Source organism: Gadus macrocephalus, chromosome 12 (assembly GCF_031168955.1).
Source record: "Gadus macrocephalus chromosome 12, ASM3116895v1".
Lineage (NCBI taxonomy): Eukaryota > Metazoa > Chordata > Actinopteri > Gadiformes > Gadidae > Gadus > Gadus macrocephalus.
This window is the reverse complement of record NC_082393.1, coordinates 22,243,768-22,269,556: the sequence shown is the minus strand read 5'-3', so window position 1 is coordinate 22,269,556 and position 25,789 is coordinate 22,243,768. Positions and strand designations below refer to the sequence as shown.

Genomic DNA, 25,789 nt, shown 5'->3' with positions numbered 1-25,789 from the left:
TAATTTAAACCTTAATGTCATTGCTATCAGAAGTGAAAGGGTCAATATCAAAAGACGAACTACCAAAAACAGGCAAATGAACATGCGGAAACTCGACAGACTCCCTCCAATACATCAGTTATTCTTAGCCCTGCAGACTACTAATGAAAATAAGGCATCTTATCGGCATGAACTAAACCTGTAACCCAACACATTTGACTGGCCATTTGTCTCTAATCGACTCTTGAGAAGTTCTTCTAACCCATATGGGTCTAAATTCTCACATAGAACATTGATTTACTCCAACCACGCTGTGTTGTGAGTTTGGCTCCACCTCTTGACCGCATCCGCTCCGGCTGGCTCCACGTAGGCTACTAAGAACGTCAGCAAATGAGTTCTGAAAAAAACAACATGGTTACATTATTACATCGATCAATGTTAGCATAAGATAGGCTGGTTGTTATTCGTCTTTGGTTGTGTGTTTTGGTTAGTAGACATGTGAGTAGGTGCTATACTAATGGACATTTTTGGTTTTCTCACGACATCCAAGCTTTATTGAAAAACACGTGGAATTAAAATAATTGATGTCAACCTAATGTTTTAAATCCACATCATACTGGTCTGCGTACCATCTACCAGGGCAGGGCCCCTAATATAATACAGCTCCCTCCAATATAAACAGGACTACACAAAAACACAACCATTATCGAAACACCTGGAGCCAAAAGAACAGGCCAAATATTTCCTGTACTTGCGAGGGACACACTTTATCCCTAATAAAGAGAATAAAAGGTTTACGGTCAAATGATTTGGCGATGGTTATTTTATTTCTTTTTTATTACACCTAAGGTCTCAAATGACGTATACAGGCCACGTGCCACCTCGTGTCTCATGCTATGGAAGGATGTCTGTGTGTTCACCTATGTGGCCTCAAAGGCGTGATTCTATTCCACGGTGACATCACCGCCCCCCCCCCCCCCCCCCCCCCCCTGACACTAGAACTACCTTTCGGCCGTTTCCTTTGCAGGGGTCCTGTCACTCAGCGCCCCCGGTGTCCGACCTCAGTTATGCAGAACGTTTGTTTACATTAGCCAGTGCTATTATTCCTCCGGGGCCGGCTCTGTGCCCTCCAGTTTAAATCTATAAAGCCAGGCATGGCTTATGGGAGGGAAGGAGGGTCACAGACCCCCCTGGAGGACCTGACAAGAACTCTGTGTGTGTGTGTGTGTGTGTGTGTGTGTGTGTGTGTGTGTGTGTGTGTGTGTGTGTGTGTGTGTGTGTGTGTGTGTGTGTGTGTGTGTGTAAACATATAAAATGTATAAATCCCTCGTCGGGGTCATTTGGTGGTGGGATTCAGGGGGGAATGGCTAGCAGCCAGATGACAAGGCCGGTGCTCCACCGGCCTCTCTCTCTCTCTCTCTCTCTCTCTCTCTCTCTCTCTCTCTCTCCCCCCCCCCCCCCCTCTCTCCAGGGAAGAAGTGCAGTATTGTCAAGTCATGACCTCCACAGCGGCAGCAGCGGCAGTGCCAGGAGCCATCGGCTGCGGAAGTGAATCGATCCAAGGCTGGAATAGCGCAAGCATCCCCTCTACTCCATGATGTTGTTTTCTGTATCCACACACTAGCAACCATCTTCTCCTTTCAATTGAATGAACCTACATAAGTTAATCACTTTGAATGTAACCAGGAGGCATTAGCTTTTTTGCCCTTCTCCCATTTGGGCACAATGAGGGCTGCATGTGACTGAACCGCTTTATGCGAGCACAGCATAAAGACGCACTGTGAGGCAAAGAGCATGACACCAGAACCCCGGGGCGAGGTTCCGCTCAGACTACTAGGACCTCGGCCTCGGCCCTCCAGGCTTTCGTGTGACAAAACATTGACTTTCCTCTCTTCTCCTTTCCTGTCGGCCGCATTCTTCCCACAGCTCAGCACATCTTTTGATTAACATCTGTCAGCAAAGCCAAATGTCAACAAAATTGAAACGTCCATGAGGGAGAACGCGACGGATGCATACCGATGAGAAATGGGGTGGGGGGGTGAGGGCAAGAAATAGGATGACATCCAATGAGAAAACATACCAGGCGGTTCTGGCCCGGAGCAGGGAGGGTGGCTGGGTTCGCCCCGGACTGGGCCAGTTCTGTGTGGACCTTGGTGGAGTTTTTCCTCCAAGGGCCCTGCGTGTTACAGTCCTAGCACTGTGAAGCAAGGCCACTCTACGCATGGCGGGCTGCGATAATTAAAGAAGAATATAAACAGAGTTTGTGCTCTTGACCACGGTCCCTGTGATTGGGCTATTGTTGGTAGAATGCAACTGCAAGCCTTCGGAATTTATAGTGGGCCAAACACACAACAAATATATGTATTTTAGCACATGAGGGTAACAATTAAAACAGTCCATTCATAAAGATTGCAGTCTTGTTACATTAATTATGGAGTAGCATATTCATGCTGTTATTCCAAATGTATCATTGCTAGGACAAGGTTGATGAACTTGCATTAATTATTGGTGGGATAGAAGGGGGTGTACAGCGGTAATTAATGTGTCTCGGCGCCGTAGCCGTATAATTGGCAATGTAGGCCGCCAACAAAAAGACGAAGCTGTCTATAATAGGAAGAGCGAAATAGTATTCACTGGCTGCTCATTTTGTGCAGGCATTTTAATTGCTGGAATACACTGCCAAGCTAAAAATGTCTTCGCTGGCCACCGGCATGAGAAACCCATGAGGGAGAGAGCATAACACCTTTCAGTGCACGCTGTGGGCCCACTGGTCACGAAATCCTCATTCATGACATACTGCAGCAAGGACTGTGCTACCTTTGCCCATTGCCCTTATTATATCTCCAAACCTGTCGGAGTTGCATCAAATCTCATAGGACTTATAGCTTTTATAAAACCATAGGCCAACCATTTTTTCTTCCCTCTATGAGATTCTCCACGAAAGACAAACAAAACTCAACCTAGATTCTGAAATAGATTTTCTTTCTGTAATAACCGTTCATGGAGAAATCAATATGTCAAGGGAGATTGCCTTGCAATTTGACGGCTGACACTATACAGTCTTCCCCGTTTTGTCCTTTGACCATTTTTAGATCAATAAAAACGGTTCTTCTGCACCGATGCCAATGAAACTGCTATTTTCTAGGCCACAGTGCCAATAACTGTGTATTGCTGTGGTGTAGGTGTATAATATATATATGTGTAAGTCTGTGTGGTTGTTAGTGTTTATGTGTGTTTGCGAGTGGGCTACTTTCTTTGTGTGTGTGTGTATGTTTATTCTTGTGTTTAAGCGTGATTTGTTTCTGTGTGTGCTTGTGTTGGTGTGAGTTTGTTTACGTGTGTGTGCGTGTTTGTATTTGTGTGTGTAGGTGTGAGTTTGTTTATGTGGGTATGTGTGTAACACTTGTAGACATTCTCAACCGCTCATCGCTGAATGCAAAGCAACAGAGCTAAAAACAGAGTTCATCTGACGCAGAAGCCACAAAATAACATGTTACACAGAGCAGACTGGGAGACAATATGGACCCAGCAGCATCCCTCTTAGTTCCAGCATTCTGCCATATTCCTCTACGAAAACCACATCCCTCTGACAGTCAGATCCTCACACACAGTCAACGCCTACTGGGAGACAGGCCAGAACGGGACGTCTATATATGCTTGTTGTCATCTCCTTAAATGCAGTATTCTGCGGTGCATCTCAAAAATACCAGATTCTGTCGTCTCTTTCCCGCCACCACCGCCATTGAGGTTGTTGTTTTTTTTCAAACCACTTTTTTAGACGTGGCTTGTTCCTGGTCCCAGTGGGGTTTAGCAGAATGCCACGGCTGCCACAGAAACCATGGATTTGCATTGTCTCACGAGACTGGCGTCGTTTCCGTTTGTGGCGTGGGATTTACAACCCGTCATGTCGGTTTTGATGGACGTTATGTTGCACTTTCTTGTATTTTTGAGTTTCAATAAGGCCTTCCAAAGTACTTCAACCATCTTCTTATCAATGCATTTTTGCAAAGGAAGTTACATCCCACTTTTGTATTTGTGGGGGGCAGCTGATGTGTGAACATTTTGCTTCTTTACCACATCACACACAGGAAAATGTGTGTGAAAAGGAATTGCCCAGTTACCGTAAAGAACTTTTAAAACCGACTGAAGACACATCACAAACCACTGAAGAACATAATTCAACATAATTGAAACAGACTTAAGATGGACTTGCACCACCTCCTGAGCTAATTACACTGTATACATCGGCACGCCCTCTGCACTCTCTCAGTACCATGGCTCCGGTACATTCCCTCAGTCAACAAATCCCCTTCCATAACAGGTTGAAGAAGCACATAACTCAGTCGAGTCCATTACCTTTTCAAACATCCCTTTAACCTTTTTTTTTTTTTCCTGATCTGTTTAATTTGCTTCTTGAGATTTTAGTACTGCTTCTTTTTTTCCCTGGTAAAGTGTATTTGGACCACGTTGCATGCTGATACTGCACTTTCTAATGGATTGATTAAACGATAATTCGGAGTGGAGCAAAGTAAATGTTAAGAATTGGAACTAAATACCCCACAAGACTAACCGAGCAGTTCAATGTCTTCCATTTTATATTCGTTTAGACCCAGGAGAGAGCAAAGCAGTAATATATTCAGTCTCAGAATGACTAATAGTGTTTTAAACCCGGAATGACAGTGTTTTCTCACCATACCCACCAATAAAATCCCATAGGTTTCTTGTTTGTGTGGATAGAGCCCCGTGTTTGTTTTGGTTTGGGCGTTCCAGTTCCATAACTCCCCGCTCCCTGGTCGCCGGTGCTGGGGATGGCGACCGAGGGACGGGAGGTGGGATGGGAGGGAACTCTTACTAAAACCCCTCCTACCAGAGCCCTGCCACTTGCTTTTAATTAGCGGCAGAGGGATCCGCCGGGCACTGCTTACTTACAGCGGACTTTTAATAGCCGAAGAGAGCCATAGCATGAATCAAACTCCTTGCTGCCCGAGCTGAAACGGTATAACTCAGCACTCAATCATAAATCAAGTCTTCAGCCCGGCTTTATGGGGTGTTGCAGTGCGCCAAGGATTATGTCCTGTTTTCCCTAATGGGTGAATCCCTTTTCCTCTTGTTTTATTTTTTTCCTTTGGTTTGGAATCTGCTGCCCCAGGGTGTTGTGGTGGTACTGGCCCATAGGCCCTAACTGTGTACGCTCTGGTAATCTGTCACACTCCATCAAGAATCATCTAAACACACTTTTACATCGTGGCAATTAAATGAACGCGTGGTAATTCATCTCCTCCAAATTAAATGCACGCAGCACCTTCCCTGCCTGCACTCTCTGGTCTATCTAGCTGCAGTATTTTTCTAATCAAACACAATACTGGTTAAAGCAAATGGTAAAAAAACAACAACATTTGGCCGGAAGTTTAGATTAAAGACATCGGTCTTATGGAAGACAGGCCATCTATTAGCAGAGTGATTGTGGTGTTATAGCGAGGGCACAGACTTGATCCCGTGATGAACAGGTCGGCCTATAAAAAGTAAATTTATCCAGGAACGAGCTCATCATCATGAAGCTACTGTTTAAAGCAACTTCATTAACAGCCTTTAATAATGAATGTTTAAGTGTAGGCCACTGTATAGTTGAATAGATTGTAGGCAATGCTCATTCAATGTATTTATTTCCAGTACCATTTCCCTTTTTCCTTTTTGTTTGCTTTAAATAAGATTTATTGATAATTTCAAACATAAATTCACAATTAAATCATATGATTAACGTTCCAATCATGTGTGATGAGCGGAATTTCACCCACCTCCACCTGCTTTGGTTACCTTCACAATGGGTTGGGATATCTGATGTTATGGTCCCTGTGGTCACATGTTGGCATGCTGTATCTGACATCTGTATGCCATGTTTTACATCCTACACCAGGGAGCAACCTAAAAGAGATGAACTATAGGGCCAAACTGAAGTGTTTCATCTTCTCAGGCTTCTGGTTGAATTTATGACTTATTCGGGTTTTCCAACAGAAAAACTTCAGTAACATTTTTTTTACCAACGTTTTTACCCCTCCACTTGGATGAATAAAGTAGCTCACAATGAAATGACAATAGTTCATAATCATCATAACCAGCGTCTCACATTTCACCTTGGAGTTGCGATTATATTGTGTGCTTCCAGTGGGTCTGTGTGTAGAGTAACACATCACAGCCCCCCGTGGGAGCGGGTCGCCTCCTCAGGGGGTCCGCTCACAACCGAGGTAGACTCTAGGCCTAGGGACCCCCTCCACCTCCTCTAGAGAAACAGACGGCAACCAACACAAAACCAGAAACGCCACAAGAAATAGAGATTTGACTGTACAGTCTGTCTTTATTTAAATGTATTTCTTATCAGCCATTTATAGAAAGACATACAAAAAGGTAAAAACACACAAAAAATAAAACACTATTTTATACAAAGTGAAAAAAATAAAATGGTAAGCCAATGCCTATCCTAAGGCACTAATATACAAAGCAGGGAAATATGCATTTTAAATACATGGAGCCACATTACCTCAAATAATGTCCAGGGGAATTTTTCTTTTGTACTCCTCAAGAGGGAAACCATTGTGCTGGTCTTCGCTTTAATCTCGGGCAATTGGCGCGGATTTAAGAATGCAAAGTGAGGGCCAGGGGGTGGGTGGGGGGGTGGGGGGGTGGGTGTTGAGGTGCCCCACACAACGCCATTCAGAAAAACAGCACCAGGTGCGCCTCATTGCCGGGGCTGAAGTCCTGCAGAGGTCCCTAGGGGATGGTGACTCAACAAGAACAGTTGGGGGGAGGGGGGGGGGGCAAACAATGCCTTTCAGGGGGCCACACAATCACTACAAGGTGGGAGATTTAACTTCTGGGTACCCCCTCCCCACCGCATTTCCCTTCCCTCCTAATCCAACCTCCACACGCCTCTCCACCTATCCCGAACCGCTGGTTTTCCTGCCGGTCTGATACAGAGCGGGGCCCTTGCTGTACCATACAAGGACTGGATGCGGGGCCGGCCCCCTTAATCGCAAATTAACCCCATCTATCAGCGCCGGGAAAGGGGAAGAGAAAGAGAGAACCCCGGAAGAATCTTTGAAGTGGAAGTTAGGGGCGGGGGAGGGCGGGTGGTGGGCGGCCAGCCCACGGTTTGCTGTGGAGGCCTTCCTCATTACAAGCCTCTCAAAAGCCCTGCCAAGGCATCTGGATCACGTTTGGCCCCGGGAATTGGATACCTTTGTGTGGCAACCCCGAGAAAGGCACCAGTTTGAGACGCCTTCTTGATTTATTGAGGGCATCGGTGCGTTCCCCGTGTGCGTGGAAATGAAAGCTAGGCAACGAGTGAAACAAAAACATACTCGCGCGTGCGCGCGTGCGTGCGTGCGTGCGTGCGTGCGTGTGTGTGTGTGTGTGCAAGCATCCTTCATTCAATGTGAACATATCTCAGGGTGATGGATTGAGTGTCTGTGGCTCATAGTGGCAAGCAGAGGGGCTGCACAATGACCTTGAACAGCGCTGGCATAAAGACATTTTTAAGATTTCTTCGTCAGACTAGATTAAGTATTTATTTGAGTTTTAATTAATTATATACCATTTTCAAAACAGCCCTCTTAAATGCCTGTTCAGTTCCCTAACCTTTACGGTCAAATGAAACACACAGAAATTCCAACAATAAAATGTGATATTAGAAAAAGGTCAAATATCAAAATGCTTTCATGCCAGTGATTGTTCGCAATCTTGTAGTGGTATTTTTTACTGTTAAACATCTATATCTACCTCATCCGCAGTCCACTTCACACAGGTGAATTACAATTCAATAAAAGCCTTGGTAAAAGGAAAAGGACTGCTTCCCGTTAAGGGCAAAGCCAGTTTTACGAAGACAATATGGAATTATAAGTATGTATAAAAAAGTATGAAAAGTTTTTAAATCAAGAACGGGCAGGTTCTCATATGAGAACAGTAGCTTTATAATGCTTTTGGAAGCGTTATTCTAAAATCTTTGGTAACACATTATCAAACAATGAATGACATCATCAATCGATGGATTCTGTATATCATCGGCTGTTGTCAAGAGTGCATACCTATCAAACATGCTGAAAATAAAACTAAAGTTATCCCATTCTCCGAGTGTGTAAGACCATCTTAAGGTGCGCTAAAATGCGACACAACAAAAACCTACCAAAACTTCCAAAACTATTATTTTCCTTCACTCTGCAGACGTATGAAGTTTTCTATACAAAAACATAGTTTAAAAAGTCAAACGTAAAGCAATTATATATATATATATACTTCATCATTAACATGATGCCTGTAATAAACATTATACTCCAATCTCCTTAGAGGAGAAGGGGCGTCATCATGGTGCTTTTAGAGGGGGCTTAAGGTACCCCTCAGTCGGTCCAGTGGTTAGAGAGCTTGGGGGGGGGGGGGTCAGGGTTACAGGGGCGGGCGGGGGGTGGGGGGCGTTGTTGCAGCCTGTCAATCCACATGCTTGGCCGATGGCGTCATTCATAAAAAATATATAAAAGGAGGTACGTTTCATCGGCCGCTGCATTCTTATTGAACCTTGAGGCGGGGAACACCTTGTAAAACCCAGGGTGTCTTGAGCACACGCAGAGGCCTTTGGTCAACACCTACTAAAACACACACACAAACACACACACACACAAACACACCCGCAAACAATAGAGGGAATAAAGTCCATCAACTGGATTCCATACTCTCTCTCTCGCTCTCTCGCTCTCTCTCTCTGTCTCTGGTGTGGTGTCGGGGGGGGGGCCGCCCGACCACAGCCAGGGATCTGCGGAGGGACCCCGCGGGGCCTGGGGCCGGGCTCACACCGAGCCGGGGGTGTGTTGGAGGTGGTGGTTGTAATGGTTGTTGCTCTCGCCGTCCACCAGCTGCAGGCTGGGCTTCCTCTCGGGCTCCTCGCTCTCCAGGGCGTCGGGGTCGGCCGCGCAGCGCGGGGGACGCTTCTTGAAGAAGTCCGACACGAAGCGAACCTGTGGGGGAGAGGAAGAGGAAGAAAGAGAGGGAGGAGAAAGAGAGGGAGAAGAATTAGAAGAAGGAGAAGGAAGAGAGGGAGAAGAATAAGAAGAAGGAGAAGGAGGAGAAGGAGAAGAGGGGAGAGAAGAAGGAGAAGAATAAGAAGAAGGAGAAGGAAGAGAGGGAGAAGAAGAAGAAGGAAGAGAGGGAGAAGAATAAGAAGAAGGAGAAGGAAGAGAGGGAGAAGAAGAAGAAGAAGAAGGAGAGGGAGAAGAATAAGAAGAAGGAAGAGAGGGAGAAAAAGAAGAAGAAGGAGAAGGAAGAGAAGGAGAAGAGGGGAGAGAAGAAGAAGGGGAAGAAGAAGAAGATGAGGGAGGAGAACAAGATTCAGAAGAAGGAGAAGAATGAGGAGAGGGAGGAGGAGGAGCAGAGAGGAGAGCAGTCAGTCAGGTTCTGGGATGTCTTTTCTACTCCGAGTGATGGAAGCGTGATGGATGAAAAAAATCGGAGAAGAGGCGGGGTCGGAAAATGTGATTGCACACTTCTATGGTGCTGTGGCCCACAGCTGTTATATGTCATGTGGAGTATGTGGACCAGACACGCACGCACACGCACACCTTGAGGAACACACAGAGAGCAGCAGACCTCCTCCAGCCCAAGAGGCATTAAAACACCTCGCTTTAATTGCGAAAGAGCCAAAGACACACACACACACACACACACACACACACACACACACACACACACACACACACACACACACACACACACACACACACACACACACACACACACACACACACACACACACACACACACGTCAGCAGAATGGCCCATCGCCTGGAGAATCTTTCCATGCAAGTGTGTGGTTCCACATCAGCTCGTCAAACCTCTCAGTCCCAGCCTACATATTTTCCCTCTGTACGGAGACCTCCAACTCTGGTCTAGCATGAGCCTTGACAAGCCTCACATGCTGACGTTCCCTCAGGTTGTTGTGTACAAGGTCTATCGGAGAGGGGTGAAGAAGCCCCACAGAAGACTGAGCGATGAGGGATGGAAACATTCATTGGCAGAGGAGAGCTCTGAGGAAAATGTCTCCTCTGGTTAAGGACTAAACCTAATAGAGGGCGGTAACAGAAGCTTGTCTGGGCGAAAATAAGAAACATTCTGTGGTTCCACACAGTTTGTTTCACTTTCAAAATGAAGAGGCTTCGGACCTCAAAACCGATTGACTTTGCGATTCTCACAAAGCTCATTTTCTTCCGCGGCAGGGGAAACAAAACACAGCTCTTCCATGTTCATATTTCCCCGGGCCAATCCAATGAAACAAAACTCATTCTATAAAACCATAAAACATGTTTTCGAGCGTTTCACCCATTGAGATGAGATCAGTGTTGAAAATGGAGAATTATGAGGGAAAAAAGTCATGAACATGTAGTTCCCCTCATGCAAAACACTTTCAAGACTCTTTGCAAACGATTATCCCTCTTAAGGGTCATTAAAGCTGCACCTGTTGCCCCTCCCCCCCTCCCCTCTCCCCCCCATTAACACCGGTCTGCTCTGCTGTTATTGGTCGGCGTGGGACTCACGTTGAGCACGGCGACGAGAGCTCCCTGCAGCAGGCCCACCAGCACGTCGCTCCAGTGGTGCTTGTAGTCCGAGACGCGCGTGTAGCCCACGTAGACGGCGAACGCCACCAGGAAGAACTGGATGGTGGGCCGCAAGAGCCGCGCCCACTTCACCATCAGACGGGCCTGCACGTACAACTGGGGGGGGGGGGGGGGGGGGAACGGAAGGTCAGCACGGAGGGAGGGGGTGTGTGTGTGTGTGTGTGTGTGTGTGTGTGTGTGTGCGCGCAATACATAACAATGTGCTGGTCTGTTTTAATGTGTTGGATCATTCCAAAAATTGGATTCCTAATGAAATTGTAATGTGAAATCAAATAAAGTATATAAAAAGGTGTGTGTATGCGTGTGTGGCTTTGAAGGATTTTTACGCCAAACAGGGAAACTAAACGCTCAAGTCGTAAATGTTATTTATGTGACGGCTTTAATCACTTACGCCTATGGACTTCGTTGGTATTGATCGTTAATACACTGAAACAGTGGTGACTTAATGCAGTAATCAAGTCTCAATGCAGTAACATGCAGTCAAAGATTTACATAAGCAGATAGCATAGTATAAAAAAACTGTTCAACTGATGATATTTTTATTAAATCATAAATGATACATTAAACAGCCATGAGAAATGTTAAAACCAAAGAGGACTGCCACATATACACTATGTCTTATAGAACAATGAAGACCTGTATGCTTTACAAGACTGTAAAACTGTACACCACTGTTAAGGTGCTGAGAGGCAAACCAATGTATTTCTTCTATTGATTTTTTCACGAGAGGTAAGTGACCAGAAAATGGAGAAACTGGCAGACATTCAGCCTTCACTGGCCTCCGTCTTGGCTACAGAGGAAGCTGTGGAAGTTGGCACGATGACAGAAGTATCCCAGCACACACACGCACGCTAACACATGTACATAGACAGACACATGCAAACACACACACGTACATAGACAGACACACGCCAACACACACATGCTAACAGACGCTTACACACGCAAACGCTAACGCCCGCACACACACACACACACACACACACACACACACACACACACACACACACACACACACACACACACACACACACACACACACACACACACACACACACACACACACACACACACACACACCAGAGCGAAAGGGCAGGTCGTTACATCTTACTCCAACATAAAATGGCGTCCTTCGGTGCCAAGTTTCGGGAAAATGGGCTTCTGGAGTCAAGAAGCCTTTCTGTCCCTTTCCTTCCTTCAGTGTGCGACCCAAGAAATAAAGTTTGGTAGGATGACTAATTGCTTTCCTTGGCCTCGGGGGGGCAAGGCTGTCCTAGGGCAGCGCCCCTCCCTTGGCAGAGGGAGTGGAGCGTCCAGGGAGCAGTGATCTGGACCAGCCTGGACATAGGAACACAGTGCAGGCTTCTGCATGCATCCCAAGGACAGAAGCCCACTCTATCACTGTGTCTCCCACAAACCTCAGCTCAGTGGAGCAGCCTTGTTCTTTTATGTCTCTCATGTGCCACAGCTTTGACACCCCCCCCCCCCCCCCCCCCTCCTTTATTCCACATGGGACCCCTGCATTCGATTCAGTTGCTTGCTACTAGTTGCTAAAAGAGGAGCAGGAGGAGGAGTAGGTCTGCGTTCTTATACACTTACCGCTAGGAAAAGCATGCAGTACATCCCAAAGGAGGAGTGGCCAGAATAGAAAGACAATCTGGGGAACGAGAAAACAACAATGAGGACCCCAGCAACAGAAAAACTATTATTTTTGAGGAAAGCAACCCATGGCCAACCACACCATTGCCAACACGTTATCCCAAGGTTATTACCGTTTTTTTCCCGCTCTTTGTTTTATGTTTACTTTTGATATGTCGCAATCTTGCCTAATTCCGGTGTGAAAATCATTCCACTAAACCGATTTGTAAGAGGGAAACGATCAATCCTTCAAAGCCTTAGTCCTGCTCCCTGTTCCTCATACCTGGACTCTGTGACATCTTGCGGTGCCCCGGTACAGTTGATATTCCTCGTGTACCCAACGCAGTGCTTTGGGGCGCACACAGAAAGGAAGTTGGGCCTCGGCCGTCCGATGGTGAACTTTGCCAAGTCAGTCAGTGATTGGCTGACAGCCGCTCCAAACAGGAAGGTGCCCAGTACTTTGTAGAGTGCCACGACATACTGGTTAAAGTTAGAGTTTGAGTAGATCCGCTTGCTGTAGACGAGGTAGGCCTCTCCAGACGATACCTGGATCGAGGTGCAGATGGCGAGGGCGAGAGAAAAGTACAGATAGAGATAAAGTCAAAGAGCCATAGATTTACTCTTTATTTACGATGATCGTCTCTAGGTTGTATTACAATTTCTAAACATAATACACACACACACACACACACACACACACACACACACACACACACACACACACACACACACACACACACACACACACACACACACACACACACACACACACACACACACACACACACACACACACCGCTTTCAAAGAACTTTCATTTGGTGACAGGTTACTTACAATGATAACCGTGCAGGAAATGGTGACGGCCGCCAGCAGGCCGTGGGTGATGGTGTCAGGCTTTATGGGATACATGATGCTCTCGTCGTCACAATAAACCCCCCTGTGATACGGCTGGAACCGGATCGTCATGACGATGAAGGGCAAGGCCGCTGGAAAGTAGAGAATGGTGAGATTGGAACTAATCTACAGGGAAATGCTATAATCTTAAAACCACAGGAACACAGCCTTAGGAAAAGGGAAGATAACGAACCGAAGAAATGATCGCTGGGTATAATTTTGTAAGTGACGTTAACTATTTGTGCTAAAAAAGGTTTTGTACATTTATCATTCGGGGGGCCTGCAGACATGACATCACGCTCTAATCTGAGAGGAGGAAATGTTTTTCTAAGCTTTGCTAAATAGCTTTTCCATTTCCCGTGAAAACCCCCTTAGTCTGTACAACAGAATGATGAAACCTTTGCATATGTGCAGGAAATACATATGCTAGTTGAAATCCCAGGGCAGAGGAAACCAAACCATGGATTAATTTCTAATCACATGCAGACATGCCCTTTTCATGTGATCCGTCACATACACGTGGTGCATGACCATGCACACACACACACACACACACACACACACCTGAGGTTTCAATCTCGTGGTTGTTTGCAGACAAACAACGTATGCCTAAATATAACCCCCTCATGGCTTCTTGGAAGCATATGGATGAAAAACATCATTGAGATGCTCTGAGAGACGCAGGCACCCACAAACACACACTCTCAAGCTCCCACGTCCGAGTCGCTCTTTTTCAATCGCCTGTCGCATTCTCGGTCCCTCCCTCCCTCCCTCTCTCTCGCTTGCAGACACAAAAACAAACACGTAGGGGCCCATTCCACGTGGGGCCTCTGATGAAGCGTGCGTCAGATGTGGCCCCACAGTCGCGCTTGGGTTACGAGAGGCAAAAGAACCACATCTGTGCGTCGTCCACTGCTCCTGCCCGGCCACAAAACGTCAAACGCATCGTGCACTTTTAGTTTGGAAAGCAGAAGGAGCGGATCGGGGGCGAACTCGGCCGTGAGAGATCGGTTCTAAAAGAACTGGAACGTCACCCCGCCACCCAGACAGTGGCAGACGGAGAGACAGCCTTGGGGCCCTCGATGTGGAAAGGCCTTGCAGGCCACATACTAACTGCTAGGAAAACAAGTTGTGAAAAAAAAGTGACCGCACACACATGAGAAGTGCGGCCCGTGCGGTGTTACCGTTCCTGCTGCTGTGTATGTGAATGGTCTTTGCCCCACCCATTCTCTTCAGAAAGAAAGAATGTCTGCAGCTGAGAGAGAGAGAGAGAGAGAGAGAGAGAGAGAGAGAGAGAGAGAGAGAGAGAGAGAGAGAGAGAGAGAGAGAGAGAGAGAGAGAGAGAGAGAGAGAGAGAGAGAGAGAGAGAGACCGAGTGCTGGATCAGGACTCAGGTACACGGTGGATGCTTTGGGGCTGCCAAGCTCCGTCAACCAGAATCTTAGATGATCCAGTAAAGACGTGTAGAAATGGGCCAACCTTACAAAGCCAATCAAGATCAGAGTATATATTGTAGAATTGACACAGTGTAGATATCACTGTGTCCGTGTTTAGAATAACATTTAATTGATGACTATTCAGAGTGAAGGAAAAAGAGTTTCCTTAGAAGGTAGGGCAGGTTATTTAGAGAAACCGGACAGAGTATGCTCGTTTTTTTTTTTTTTAAAGTACCCAACCGAAAACATTCCACCCCTCTCTCTTCAGGCCCCTAAAACATGCGACTAGCTCCCTAGCTATAGAAACAGGTCGGCCTAGCTTGGTGGGAGACTCCGGTCATGTGCAATGAATGCAGGGGCAGAGTTCAGGTAGGTAGCACGTATAGGCCATTCAGTAATTCAATCTGGCAGATTTGAATGGTTGGATAGTACTGGCTTATTAAAGGACTGCGACAGTCACACATTCACGATTTTCCTTTTTTTATTCAACCACAAATGATTGCAGCCCACACACAGCCAAACCTTCATACCAAATCCTTAATAATAATACAACAATTATTCTGATTATACAAATATTGCATTTCCCCAACCCTTAAAGCAAATTCCCGACAATAACATATCCAGACAATACAATAAAATGTCCTCTAACAGTACATATCTTATGCGTGTTGTACTGGACAGGGAGCAAGAGTTGTGTTTAGTGGTTGTCCTACTTAGCATGTTACCAAGGAGACGTGGCCATTCACTCCTGACAAGGTAATGTTGCACATGTCTCTTTGCAACCAAAAAAAAAAACATTCAGACAAAGGCATTTTTTCGGCTTGGTAAGCTAGGGACACGGAGGCCACCAGAAAATGGAGGCTTTGTGTCTGGAAGAGAGTAAACAAAAGCGCTCTATAACCTAAACACATAACTGCTTACTGACTCCTAGTAACCTTGCCTGGAAGGAGCAGTGAGACATAATGAGGCATTGAGGAGAAAGCCACAACTAGACAAGGGCCCTCTCTTTAAACAGTGTGTTGTTGACTGTCGAGAAATGCCACAATCCTCGTGATGGGGGGTGTATCAAGTTCAATTCGAATTGAGTCTGTGTTATAAGCAATGCGATATGATAATTGAGCTCATGTGACAATCATAAGTTGTCTTGGGAACAGGCTGTCCTGCAGTTTGGATTCAGTCTATACTGGGATGGCAGACGAGGCTGTGTGCCCTGCTTCCAACTCCCAAACAGAAAACAAAAACCTTGAAAAACTGCCTCTTATCAACAAAGACGGAGGAGTGCATTTCATCGGCCAATCGGATCACATTTGTCCCTCTCCCCTTTTCCCTCCCTCCCCGACGACGCTGCCTTGTGAAGGTCAACAGCTGAACAACACCTGTCCTCTCTAAAACAGTCTCTCACCACTTACCGACCGGAATCAGCACGCAACCTGGGTGCAGGTGCAGCAGCCTTCTCAGTGTATTAGACATCCACATTAAGAGCCTAGTTCTTTCCATTACCCCCTTCATTCCTTACACACACAAACACAAATTACAAATCCTGTGGCAGGATATGGAGACTCAGACAACCACTGACATCCTGTCTGAGAGGACCTCAGGGAGATCACTCGTGTGGCGTTTGGAAAGCAGCACTCGTTCGCGTCTCCAGCATCCTGCCTTCCGTCAAACGCCAGCAAGGGACTAGCAGACCAGCAGAAAGTCAAGAATCGGGCGTAGCCATCTCTACGTGAGGAAATCTTTCTAAGGCCTTTTTTGTTCATATAATATTATAATATTACCATTGTTTCATTTTATAGATTATCAGTCATTACTGGTCCTCCACAACATCAACATACAGTTGGATCATCACAATAAGTAGACAACAGAAATCGTTTTCCTTGTGGGAGAAACCCATTTGGAAAATGGGTGGTTCAGAAGTGATGGCTCATTACACAAGTGCAGTCAAAACATGGAAGGGCTATTCACCCAATCAGAATGCAGCACTGCAAAGATGTAATCTCATGCGTTAGCGTGAACATGGCCAGTAATCTTTCCATTTCGAAAATTCCAATTTGTATCCGCCCAAGCCTCAAGGCTGAATGTTTGACACACATTATTAGAAATTTCTAATAATAAAACACTAACGTTATTTGAAGGCTAAATATAATCATCATGTAATTTACATGTCGAAGGGGGAAGGAGGGGAGAGTGGGCTTGGGAGCTACATGGATCGTTGTCATTACAGCTGCGAGAGAGGGTCACACTGAACACACACACAAACACACACACACACACACACAGTTTCCATGTGACGTCACTAAATACAAACTCTTCATAGAATGAAATGTTGACTTTTTGCATGCAAAAAAAATAAGAGTGGAAATGCAAACAACATTTATTTTATTTGAGCCTCTATTCAAAATGAGTTCCCTTTAGGGTGGGTGTGGCACGGTTGACTCAACATGGTAACCCTAGCAGCTTGTATTGAAGTTTAAGCCCTGGTCTGGACAAAATCAGGGTACTAATCACTTTTAAAACTCCAAAACTGCCATATAAACTTCTTTAAAAAAAATTAAACAATTAATTTGACCTTTGCAACCAAGAGGTGACTGACCTCAGCTCTTATGAAGCTTTTAACACTTTCCACAAGGACCATTAATAACGGCAGGGTGAATGGAGGGAAGGGGGTAGGGGGGGGGAGGAGACAGAAGAGTTCCAGCAGCTAATGAAGAAATGTGCTGCTTTCTTCAATCAATCATCACTTCCAAGAGAGTTCATGGGGGAAAAAAGTGTTTTAAAAAAGAAAATGTTAAGGGAGCAATACTGGGTATTTATCGGTTATTCATTTTCCCCTTCTTTAACAAACTCAAAAGGTACTCCGGTCTTCAGAGCGTCGCCAGATCTCCGAGAGACGGATCCGTCGGGCGGGAGTACCGCACGGCCCAACCCGGCCTCAAGAAGCAGGGACAGGGTTTACCTCCGGGTTCACCGACGACCATTGATTGGGCTGCGTGTTGGACTTAGTACTGTTTGAACGGTTCTTCCTTGTTTGTACGAAAAACAAGGAAAACAAACGCTGGCAGTCAGGCAAAGTCCGTACGAGATGCAGACCCCTGGGGCTTTACCGTAAGCTAGAACAAATCCAACGAGACAAGCCACACAGATGCAAACATGCACACACACACACACACACACACACACACACCCACAGTCCAAAAGGGGGTCGAAAATAAACCCTAAAAACCAGACAGTGCTGGGTCTCGGGGATGCCACCAGACCCGCCACAGGCCCGCTCCGGCCCTCCAAAGCCTCCTCCCTAGAGACACACCTGCGTGTTCGCCTTCAGCCGAACCCCGGAAGAAACCCGAGACCCCACGGCCGCCGGCCCAGGCTCTTTCTCTCCTCCCACCCTTGTCTGTCTCTCTTGAGAAAGAGAAGGAAGCAAGGAGAGGAGGAGGGGAGGAGGGAAGGAGGGCGGCTGGAGGAAGTGCCGGGGCACGGGAACACCTGCCATCACAGTGGAAGGAAACGCCACCCGCCAGAGGAATGCGGGGTAATCTCCCCCTGCCAGCCCCACAGCTCTCCCCCTGAAAGCCCCCCCGTTTGAAGTTACAGGATGCAGACCATGGGCTTTCCTTCTCCGATGAACAACCCCCAAAACCCCCCACCCCGCCCTCCATGATGCTTTTCACCTCACTCCAATGAGTTGAAATGCTTCTAATCATCAGACCTGCGGTGTGTCTCGCGCACACACACACACACACACACACACACACACACACACACACGCACGCACACGTACACGTACACACACACACACACACAAGTCGAGGAAAAGCTCCGTAAATGACAGCCTGCAGGATCATTTTTTATTATTTACAAGAGTGCCAAATAAAGATGCATCCAATGGCGACGGGGCTGTTTTCACTACAGGGAGAGAGATGCCGTGCTCAGCGAAAATGACAGATTCACCTTGATGCAAGCCAAGTCTACATCATTCTCTCTGCTTGACAGAGGAGTTGTTGGCTTTGTCCTGCCCCCCCCCCCCCCCCCAACCGTTTATCTTATGCCACAGCTAATCTGTGTCCTCCATTGTGTACTTATCGGTACACAACCCCCCTGCGCCTTTCCCCGGCCCCTCCTACTTTCAATCTGTCATTTCCAGAGATCACGGCATCTCTCTCGCTGTGGTGAATACAGCGCCATTGTTCGGGAGGCAGCTTTATTTAGCCGTCTTGTGAATAATTACACAAGACCGTCTGAAACCACATGCACACCAGTTTCAGGCTTTTCCCATCCGCCTTCTCTCCCTCTCAATCTCTCTCTGTATTTGTCTCTCCTTTTTTTCCCCCTCATAAAATCACGGATGGATTGTCCTTCTTTCAGGTGACCTTCTCACCAGTGTCAAGGTCAGAGCCCGGACCAATCAGGGAGACCTTACGGGGCACAGTGCCGCCGTTGACTGGACGCTCGTGCGCTTCACTAATCACCATCACACCTACTTAAGGGGGTTCCTCTGCTTGGACCTGGAGGTCCGACTATGTGGAGGCCTGACTACTGAGCCTTAGATTGCAAAAACAGCCACAGGGTTTTTGATAAGTCGTACTTTCGGGGCAGGTCTGTTCTGTGCTTTCAAGCGTGAAAATTGTGGGCCATTTATTTTGTACATTTATCATGCATTCGAGACAGTGATCTTCTATTGGAATCAACATTTACTTTCCAAGTGGGTTTGTCGAATGGGGGATCGTATTCTATTGCGTTGTGCGTCTGTACCTCTCTTTGACTTCCTGAAAGTGCTCAGTCAGTGCTAGTCGTCTAACGATTCCTACATCTGGTCTCTCCCTGGTTGCTGCTAAGCTCTCTATATTTTCCTTTCAATCCAATTGATAAAGTATCTCTCTTTATAAAGTGCATCTCACGCCAATTACACACACACACACACACACACACACACACACAAATGAGAAGGGATACCAATTGACTGTTCGGTTACCACACATCCAGGAACTGATCTCATTAAAAACAAAAAGGCCAACCAGTAGTTCCACCTTTCTCCCTCCATCCCTCTCTCTCTCTCACTCTCTCCGTCTCTCTCCCCTGGACTGAATAATGTGGAAGGTATGTGCTGATCCTACAACCTTCCGCTGGCAGCGGCCTCTGGAATTCTAATTCAGACGAGACAACGCCCAGCCCGGCCGGTCACACCAAATCCCACCGGCACCAGCGCTGCCGCCACCCCTGCCGCTGAAGCTCATTCCATGGGTTTAATCCCCACTGTTTGGCTCCCTCCATCACTCACGCATGCTGGGCACCTAACAGGGACGAAAGGGAAGGCAAAGAGGCAGAGAGGGAGGCAAATTGGACGGATCAAAAGCAGCTAAACCTGGTTCAGCAATCAAAGCCGGTTCTTTTATTTTTTTTTGCTCTTTAGAAAGGGAGGCTAGGAGAGGATCAAAGGGAACGGACCACACAGGTTTTGGTCTAGACGGCAAACGCATTTAGAACGGGGAGATCCAAATAGCACGGCTCATACGCCACAAGTCATAAAAGGACGTTCATGCTCCCTCATAACATAGGGTTGTCTATAGAATGTGCGAGGGAATGGTTACAGAAAAATATGCCAATATAATCAAAAGGCCAGCGAACAAACAAAAGAGTCCCCCCAACCCACCAATAAAATGTTATTCTTGAGAAATATGTTAAGGGGACATGTGTATGTTTGCTCAAAGCCTTTGGGTTTCCATGACGAAGCTTTGCTGGGATCCAGTGTTTCTGTCCGTGTGTGCGGGGGCCTTTCTCTGAGAACTCATGACAAGCGACTCTCTCAGCACAAAAAGTCCCCGCACACAAAGTCTCCAAGGAGGCCCGCTGACACACAAAACACAAAACAAACGCTGCCGCTGTCTGAGCTAGAGGATTCCAAAGTCAATGGAGCGATGACTTCATGTGACATTTGGCAGGGGGAAATGAGAAGGAGAATAACAAGATCAAGAATAAAATAAAAAAATCTGGGGGAAAAAAACACGTCACTTGGGAATGTTTCGGGAACCGGCTCCTTTGTCCAAACAGTTTTGGTGAGAAACAGGATGTTTGGATGAAGTTCATGTTGATCAATTGAGAACCGATAAGAGCCCAGTTATGAGGCAGAACCAGCTGGACAAAGGAGCACCACTCATGTTAAACGCTTTTCAAAGTTTCAGGGGCAAAAGCTATGCTCCCTTGCTTTTATCACAAGTTAACATAGAATGAGTGAACAGGTAGCAAGTCAACTCGAAGAAACACATTTTAAATGCGCTCGTGATTATGACAAAGTGATCAATCGAGATAAGAAGGAACAACCTCATGGTGGCCATCTTTATTTCGAGAACGAACACGAGTGGTCTATTTTTAAAAGATCGTCCGATGATGATGACGATTAGGATTTATCTTTAGCGAGGCTGTGGAACCTCAACATCTTCTGACAAGTCTGACTCACAGGTTACTCACGGTAACAATCTGGTTATCATCCACTACCATTCAGGTATCTCAATCCATAACATGTGCAGGCTCACTCATGAGTGATTGTGTTAAAGAACAGATCAATAAGAGACTTGACAAAAACAGGTTTAACATAAAGAGTGTGTGTATGAGATAGGTTGGGCGTTAAGTGGAGCATATATTAAAGAAGGGTATGTATGTACGTATGTGTTCATAAGTATACATGTGTGTTTGTGTATGTGTGCGTATGAGTCATGTACCCATGCCTTGCCTTGAGGCCCTTAGTCAAACACACACACCTAACAGCTCATTGGTGTTTAGATGGCCTTCAGCATCACACAATGCTTCTGCCAACAAGTGCTCAGGTTGCTGCATGCTCTGAGAACAATTTGCCTACTGTATAGGCAGAGGTCATGCACTTATGCGGTAGCTATACTCATTTGGCAGGGAGATGGTTACCCAGACCTGTCCCTCTGTGTGCGCACACACACACACACACACACACACACACACACACACACACACACACACACACACACACACACACACACACACACACACACACACACACACACACACACACACACACACACACACTAGCAATCGCCTTCTCTGTCTGTGATTTACATAGCACATAGACGGAGGAGGAGGAGGAGGAGGAGTAGGGGTAGACAGAACCGAAGACAGATTATTGGAGGGAGGAATGAATATGGAGGTAGATCAACAAAACATCTTTCAAGAAGGAAACACTGGGGAAGAGAGATTCAAGGCGTATCGTATATCTGGCTTGATGGATCGCACAGATGTCTAACTAGTATAAATAAGGACTATTATTTAGAAAACTCAACCTTATGCGGAAGAGATCAATGAAATATTAAAGGTTCAACACTTAAATATTGCCTTTAATCTATTTTAGCATTTGAATGGTAAAAATTACTGTTATATACCTTCTTCCCAAAGTGCCAGACCCAGAAAAGGGGTTTTATTTGATTCCCCATCGTTCTTTTAAAAGCATGTCAACAACAGATGCACCTCCTACTTTATAAATTTGCCTAACCGAATCCCAAATTGATAGACAAGGTAGAATGAGGGAGATGACAGCTTGGTTGCCATGGGGGAAGGGGGGCAGGTTTTAAGGTATTAGCCGAAGGAACATGTAGCTAATTCTAAGTCAACATCTTTTAGAGCCGGAATTTTGCACGACGAGCCTTTAATTGTTTGCTCGTCTAGGAGTGTTCTCCATTGTGGTGTTGTACTCGCCTCCACAGGGTTTTCCACTGTTCGGCCCACCTGCCTTTGCCTCATTAAGAATAGCCTGGCAGCTGGACTTTGGTCCAGGACCGGACTGGTGTGACTAAGACAGAACAGGTTTTTTCATCCACATAAATTATAATTGAATAGCCTTGATGTGGCTGAACAAATCATGACTGGGCGAGGGGAGGTGAAAGAGAGGGAAACATAAAGAGCATTACAGAGTGAAGTGTAATGAATGTCAAGCATTGTAAAAAGGTCTTCATGGGAGGAATTAGTCAGGTCATTTAAGTTGCTAAGCAAATTCATCTCAAAAAGGTTAACTCACTTCTTAACCGTTCCCATATTGTCCTAAATTAAAGTTTTCAAAGGCGACCTCTTGCAAAGCCATGTTGAGTGAATGAAAAGCCAGGTGCTTTTTTTTACTTTTAAATACAAATTTCCTTATAGCCAAGTTGTTAGGGTAATTACAGGACACGCCAATTTATAATTGCAAGACGACTTGGGGATGGGGAAACTGTCATGCTCGCTCATGCCTTACATGAGCAACAATAAGCAGGTAGCATCAATGCAAAATCCAACAGCAGATTCAGCTCCTTAAAATCCAGGGGAGGGAGATTGCTGGTTAAGATGCATGAACTAAATTTGGACACACACACACACACACACACACACACACACACACACACTGATGGGGAGCTGCATGACTAAAGCAGGACCGAAACCACCCACCACCCGAGGATATTCAACACTACCACATTATTGGCAGCGCTTGTGTATGTCCGAAAAGAGTTCTAAACAGTCCCCCCTCCTTCCCCGAGCAAACATTTGACTGCTGTGTCTATAATAGGCAAGTTGCACTAGTTTTGGAAAATATGAGCCAGTCATTTTAGAAACATTTCTTGCACATTTCTCAGGTAGACCACACACACACACACACACACACGCACACACGCACACACGCACACACACACACAGACTTGGAGAGTTAATGACAAAATATTGAGGAAAGTATAGGAGAAGCATATCAATTTCTAAACAAACATTCAGCTTCCTTGAGTCATGGAAAACCAATATTATTCTGCAGTGTTTGCTGAACAATAGGGGAGCCCCGGCGGTCACATAAAATAAGAATGAACGGCTTGCGTTTCTGGTCACATAAAATAAGAATGAACGGCTTGTTTCTATAGTCCAAAAAAACTCAGTGGCATTATTTGATGTGTGCATTTGTGGCATGCATGGTGACAAATGTAGTGCATTGAAAAATGCTGGTTTTAAACTTAGGCTTTAAATGAAGCCTAACATTTGTACTGTTCTCTTTTTAAGCAAGCTATGAAATTACTATTAGATCAGGAAAGGTGAGGTTTTATGACATCTGAATCCAAGGGTCAATTTGTGTGTCATGCAATTTAATGAGTCGCAGATATTTTAATGATGTGGCATACAACTTTGAGCCATATCAAAAAGTCATGTGTGCATTTGATAATAAATGATATTAGCAAAGCGCATGCAATAAATACTATGAAAAGCAACAATTAGGCCACATTAAAGGACACAGTACTACTTGACAGCAATTTGTTCTACAGTTGACGTGTAGGATACAGTGAGCAGACAACTTACCAACAACCACGCACAGCACGTCTATCACAACGTACACTTTCTTTTTCCGTAATTCCTTCATTTTCTTTCCGTTTACTAATTCAGGATTTAGGGGGAAATACTGAAAAACCAGGCTACTAATTCAGAAAAATTTCCGATGACATGAATTGCGTTAGGTGGATTCGCTCGTCCTATAGTAAAATGCCAGCAGCAGGCTTTGAAAACAAACTGGCAACCTGTAGTACGAGTTCTTCCGGGATCGTCTTCCCAACTACCTGTAGTGTCACTGACAACATAGGTAGAACTTTAAAGTCAAGCTCGGTTCAATAAAAACATGTTCAAACAAAAGCCGGCCGAATGTTTTTAGGGATATGAACCCTCGGCACGCAAACTGGGAGTTCACGGCTGGAAGTCGTGCACAGAGATCCTTCGTTTTCACAGCATTCCTGGCGTACAAGTATCCAATATAACCCTCTCTCTCTCTCTCCCCAAACAACACACCCCGCTGCAATGATCCCTCCTCCTCCTCCTCCTCAATCCCGACTTCCTCGTCAGCTCGTCTGGCTCCTCTGTGTCTATCTGCACATGATGCCCACTTCTATGACTATACACAATAAATTATGACGGTACCACACACTGCTTCAAATATATGTATCTTTAGCACAACTGCTCACAGCCTGGAGTAGACTAACTAAGGGCAGCGCCCAATCACCCAATGGAAGATAAATGTGCAAAGTAAGAAAATATAAAAATAATTATAATTATATAATTATTATAATAATGCGAATAATAAATCATTATATTGAATGTACGTGTCGTGTACTCATCTATTTATCTTCCAATCAATCGATCTATCTGCACCTCATTAAGTTATTTGGCTGTAGACCTATATAGATCTGTGATATATGAAACAATGCTATTTTTCATGCAAATGATCTATCCTATCTATCCTCCCTCTGATCCTTTTTTATCAGACAAATGCATAACATAACCTTTAAAATGAAGATGTTTATCACTGTTGTGTACAGATGAAGAGATCATTTTCTGCCCTCTCCTGGGCGAAGCAAGAACTGCTTCAAAACCGCGTGCAAGTGTGAAATCACCCTTTCTCTATAATGAAAACGTAGTTTTAACATAATCATTTCCATCTCCCTTGACGGCTTATAATAACCATGAATGTGCATCACTATTATAAAATAAATTGCGGATATGCTTATCGTTGTCAATACTAAATATCCTAACACAACATTGTAGGCCTATTCAAAATATAAACATGCATTCTATCAATGAAAAATAAACAACAGAGAGGTTTTTCACTTTATATCTGAACGTTCCCTGTGAACTCATTGCTATTCAAATGAGAGCTTGAGATGTATGAGGACCTACATAACGGCCAGAGGCTTTAACAGCAGCGAGGCGCTCCTTCCTCCACATGCTTCCTCCTCACGGGGAGCGTTGAAGAGTCGACGCATGGGTGTTGGTTCAAGCCCCCGGAGGTACGTTTTTCCTGCCAGTTTCTAGAGGTGTGAAGATCCAGGAGGTAACACTGCTTTTGGAAGGGTCCGACTCTGGTATCTGGGCCGGTATTCGGCCACACACACACACACACACACACACACACACACACACACACACACACACACACACACACACACACACACACACACACACACACACACACACACACACACACACACACACACACACACACACACACACACACACACAGTGGCCGATCTATAACATTTCAATATTAAATGTTGATATTTAATATTGGCTGAACGTTAATTGCCTCAAATGTGCGACTGTTGTTTTTTTTTGCAAATATAAAAATAAGAAAATAGATAAAACCTGTGTCATAGCAACGTTACATTGAATCAAAC

At 45.6% G+C, this 25,789-nt stretch overlaps 1 protein-coding gene across 2 annotated transcripts; it reads right to left on the bottom strand.

Annotated features, from left to right (window-relative positions):
* Positions 1-6,305: 6,305 nt before the first annotated feature.
* plpp2b (phospholipid phosphatase 2b) lies at positions 6,306-24,449 on the bottom strand. 2 transcript variants are annotated; one of them, XM_060067476.1, is made up of 6 exons: positions 23,928-24,449; positions 13,105-13,256; positions 12,553-12,815; positions 12,231-12,288; positions 10,551-10,727; positions 6,306-8,978 (listed from the first exon to the last, which is right to left on the bottom strand). In XM_060067476.1, exons 1-6 carry the CDS (start codon positions 23,986-23,988, stop codon positions 8,811-8,813), a joined length of 879 nt encoding a protein of 292 aa, XP_059923459.1. In that variant the 5' UTR covers positions 23,989-24,449; the 3' UTR covers positions 6,306-8,810. The 2 variants fall into 2 exon arrangements, with proteins under 2 accessions (XP_059923459.1, XP_059923460.1); XM_060067477.1 differs by lacking the exon at positions 23,928-24,449 and adding an exon at positions 21,620-21,707.
* Between the last annotated feature and the right edge of the window lie 1,340 nt (positions 24,450-25,789).

What these genes read in the sequence shown, in the direction of transcription:
- plpp2b (XM_060067477.1), bottom strand. Translation starts at nt 21,692, where the DNA reads ATGTGCTATGTAAATCACAGACAGAGAAGGCGATTGCTAGTGTGTGTG. An exon ending in GTGTGTGTGTGTGTGTGTGT is followed by an intron (nt 13,257 to 21,619) that starts GTGTGTGTGTGT and finishes TCTACTTTCCAG; the next exon opens with CGGCCTTGCCCTTCATCGTC. An exon ending in CAAGATGTCACAGAGTCCAG is followed by an intron (nt 12,289 to 12,552) that starts GTATGAGGAACA and finishes CTCGTTCCCCAG; the next exon opens with ATTGTCTTTCTATTCTGGCC.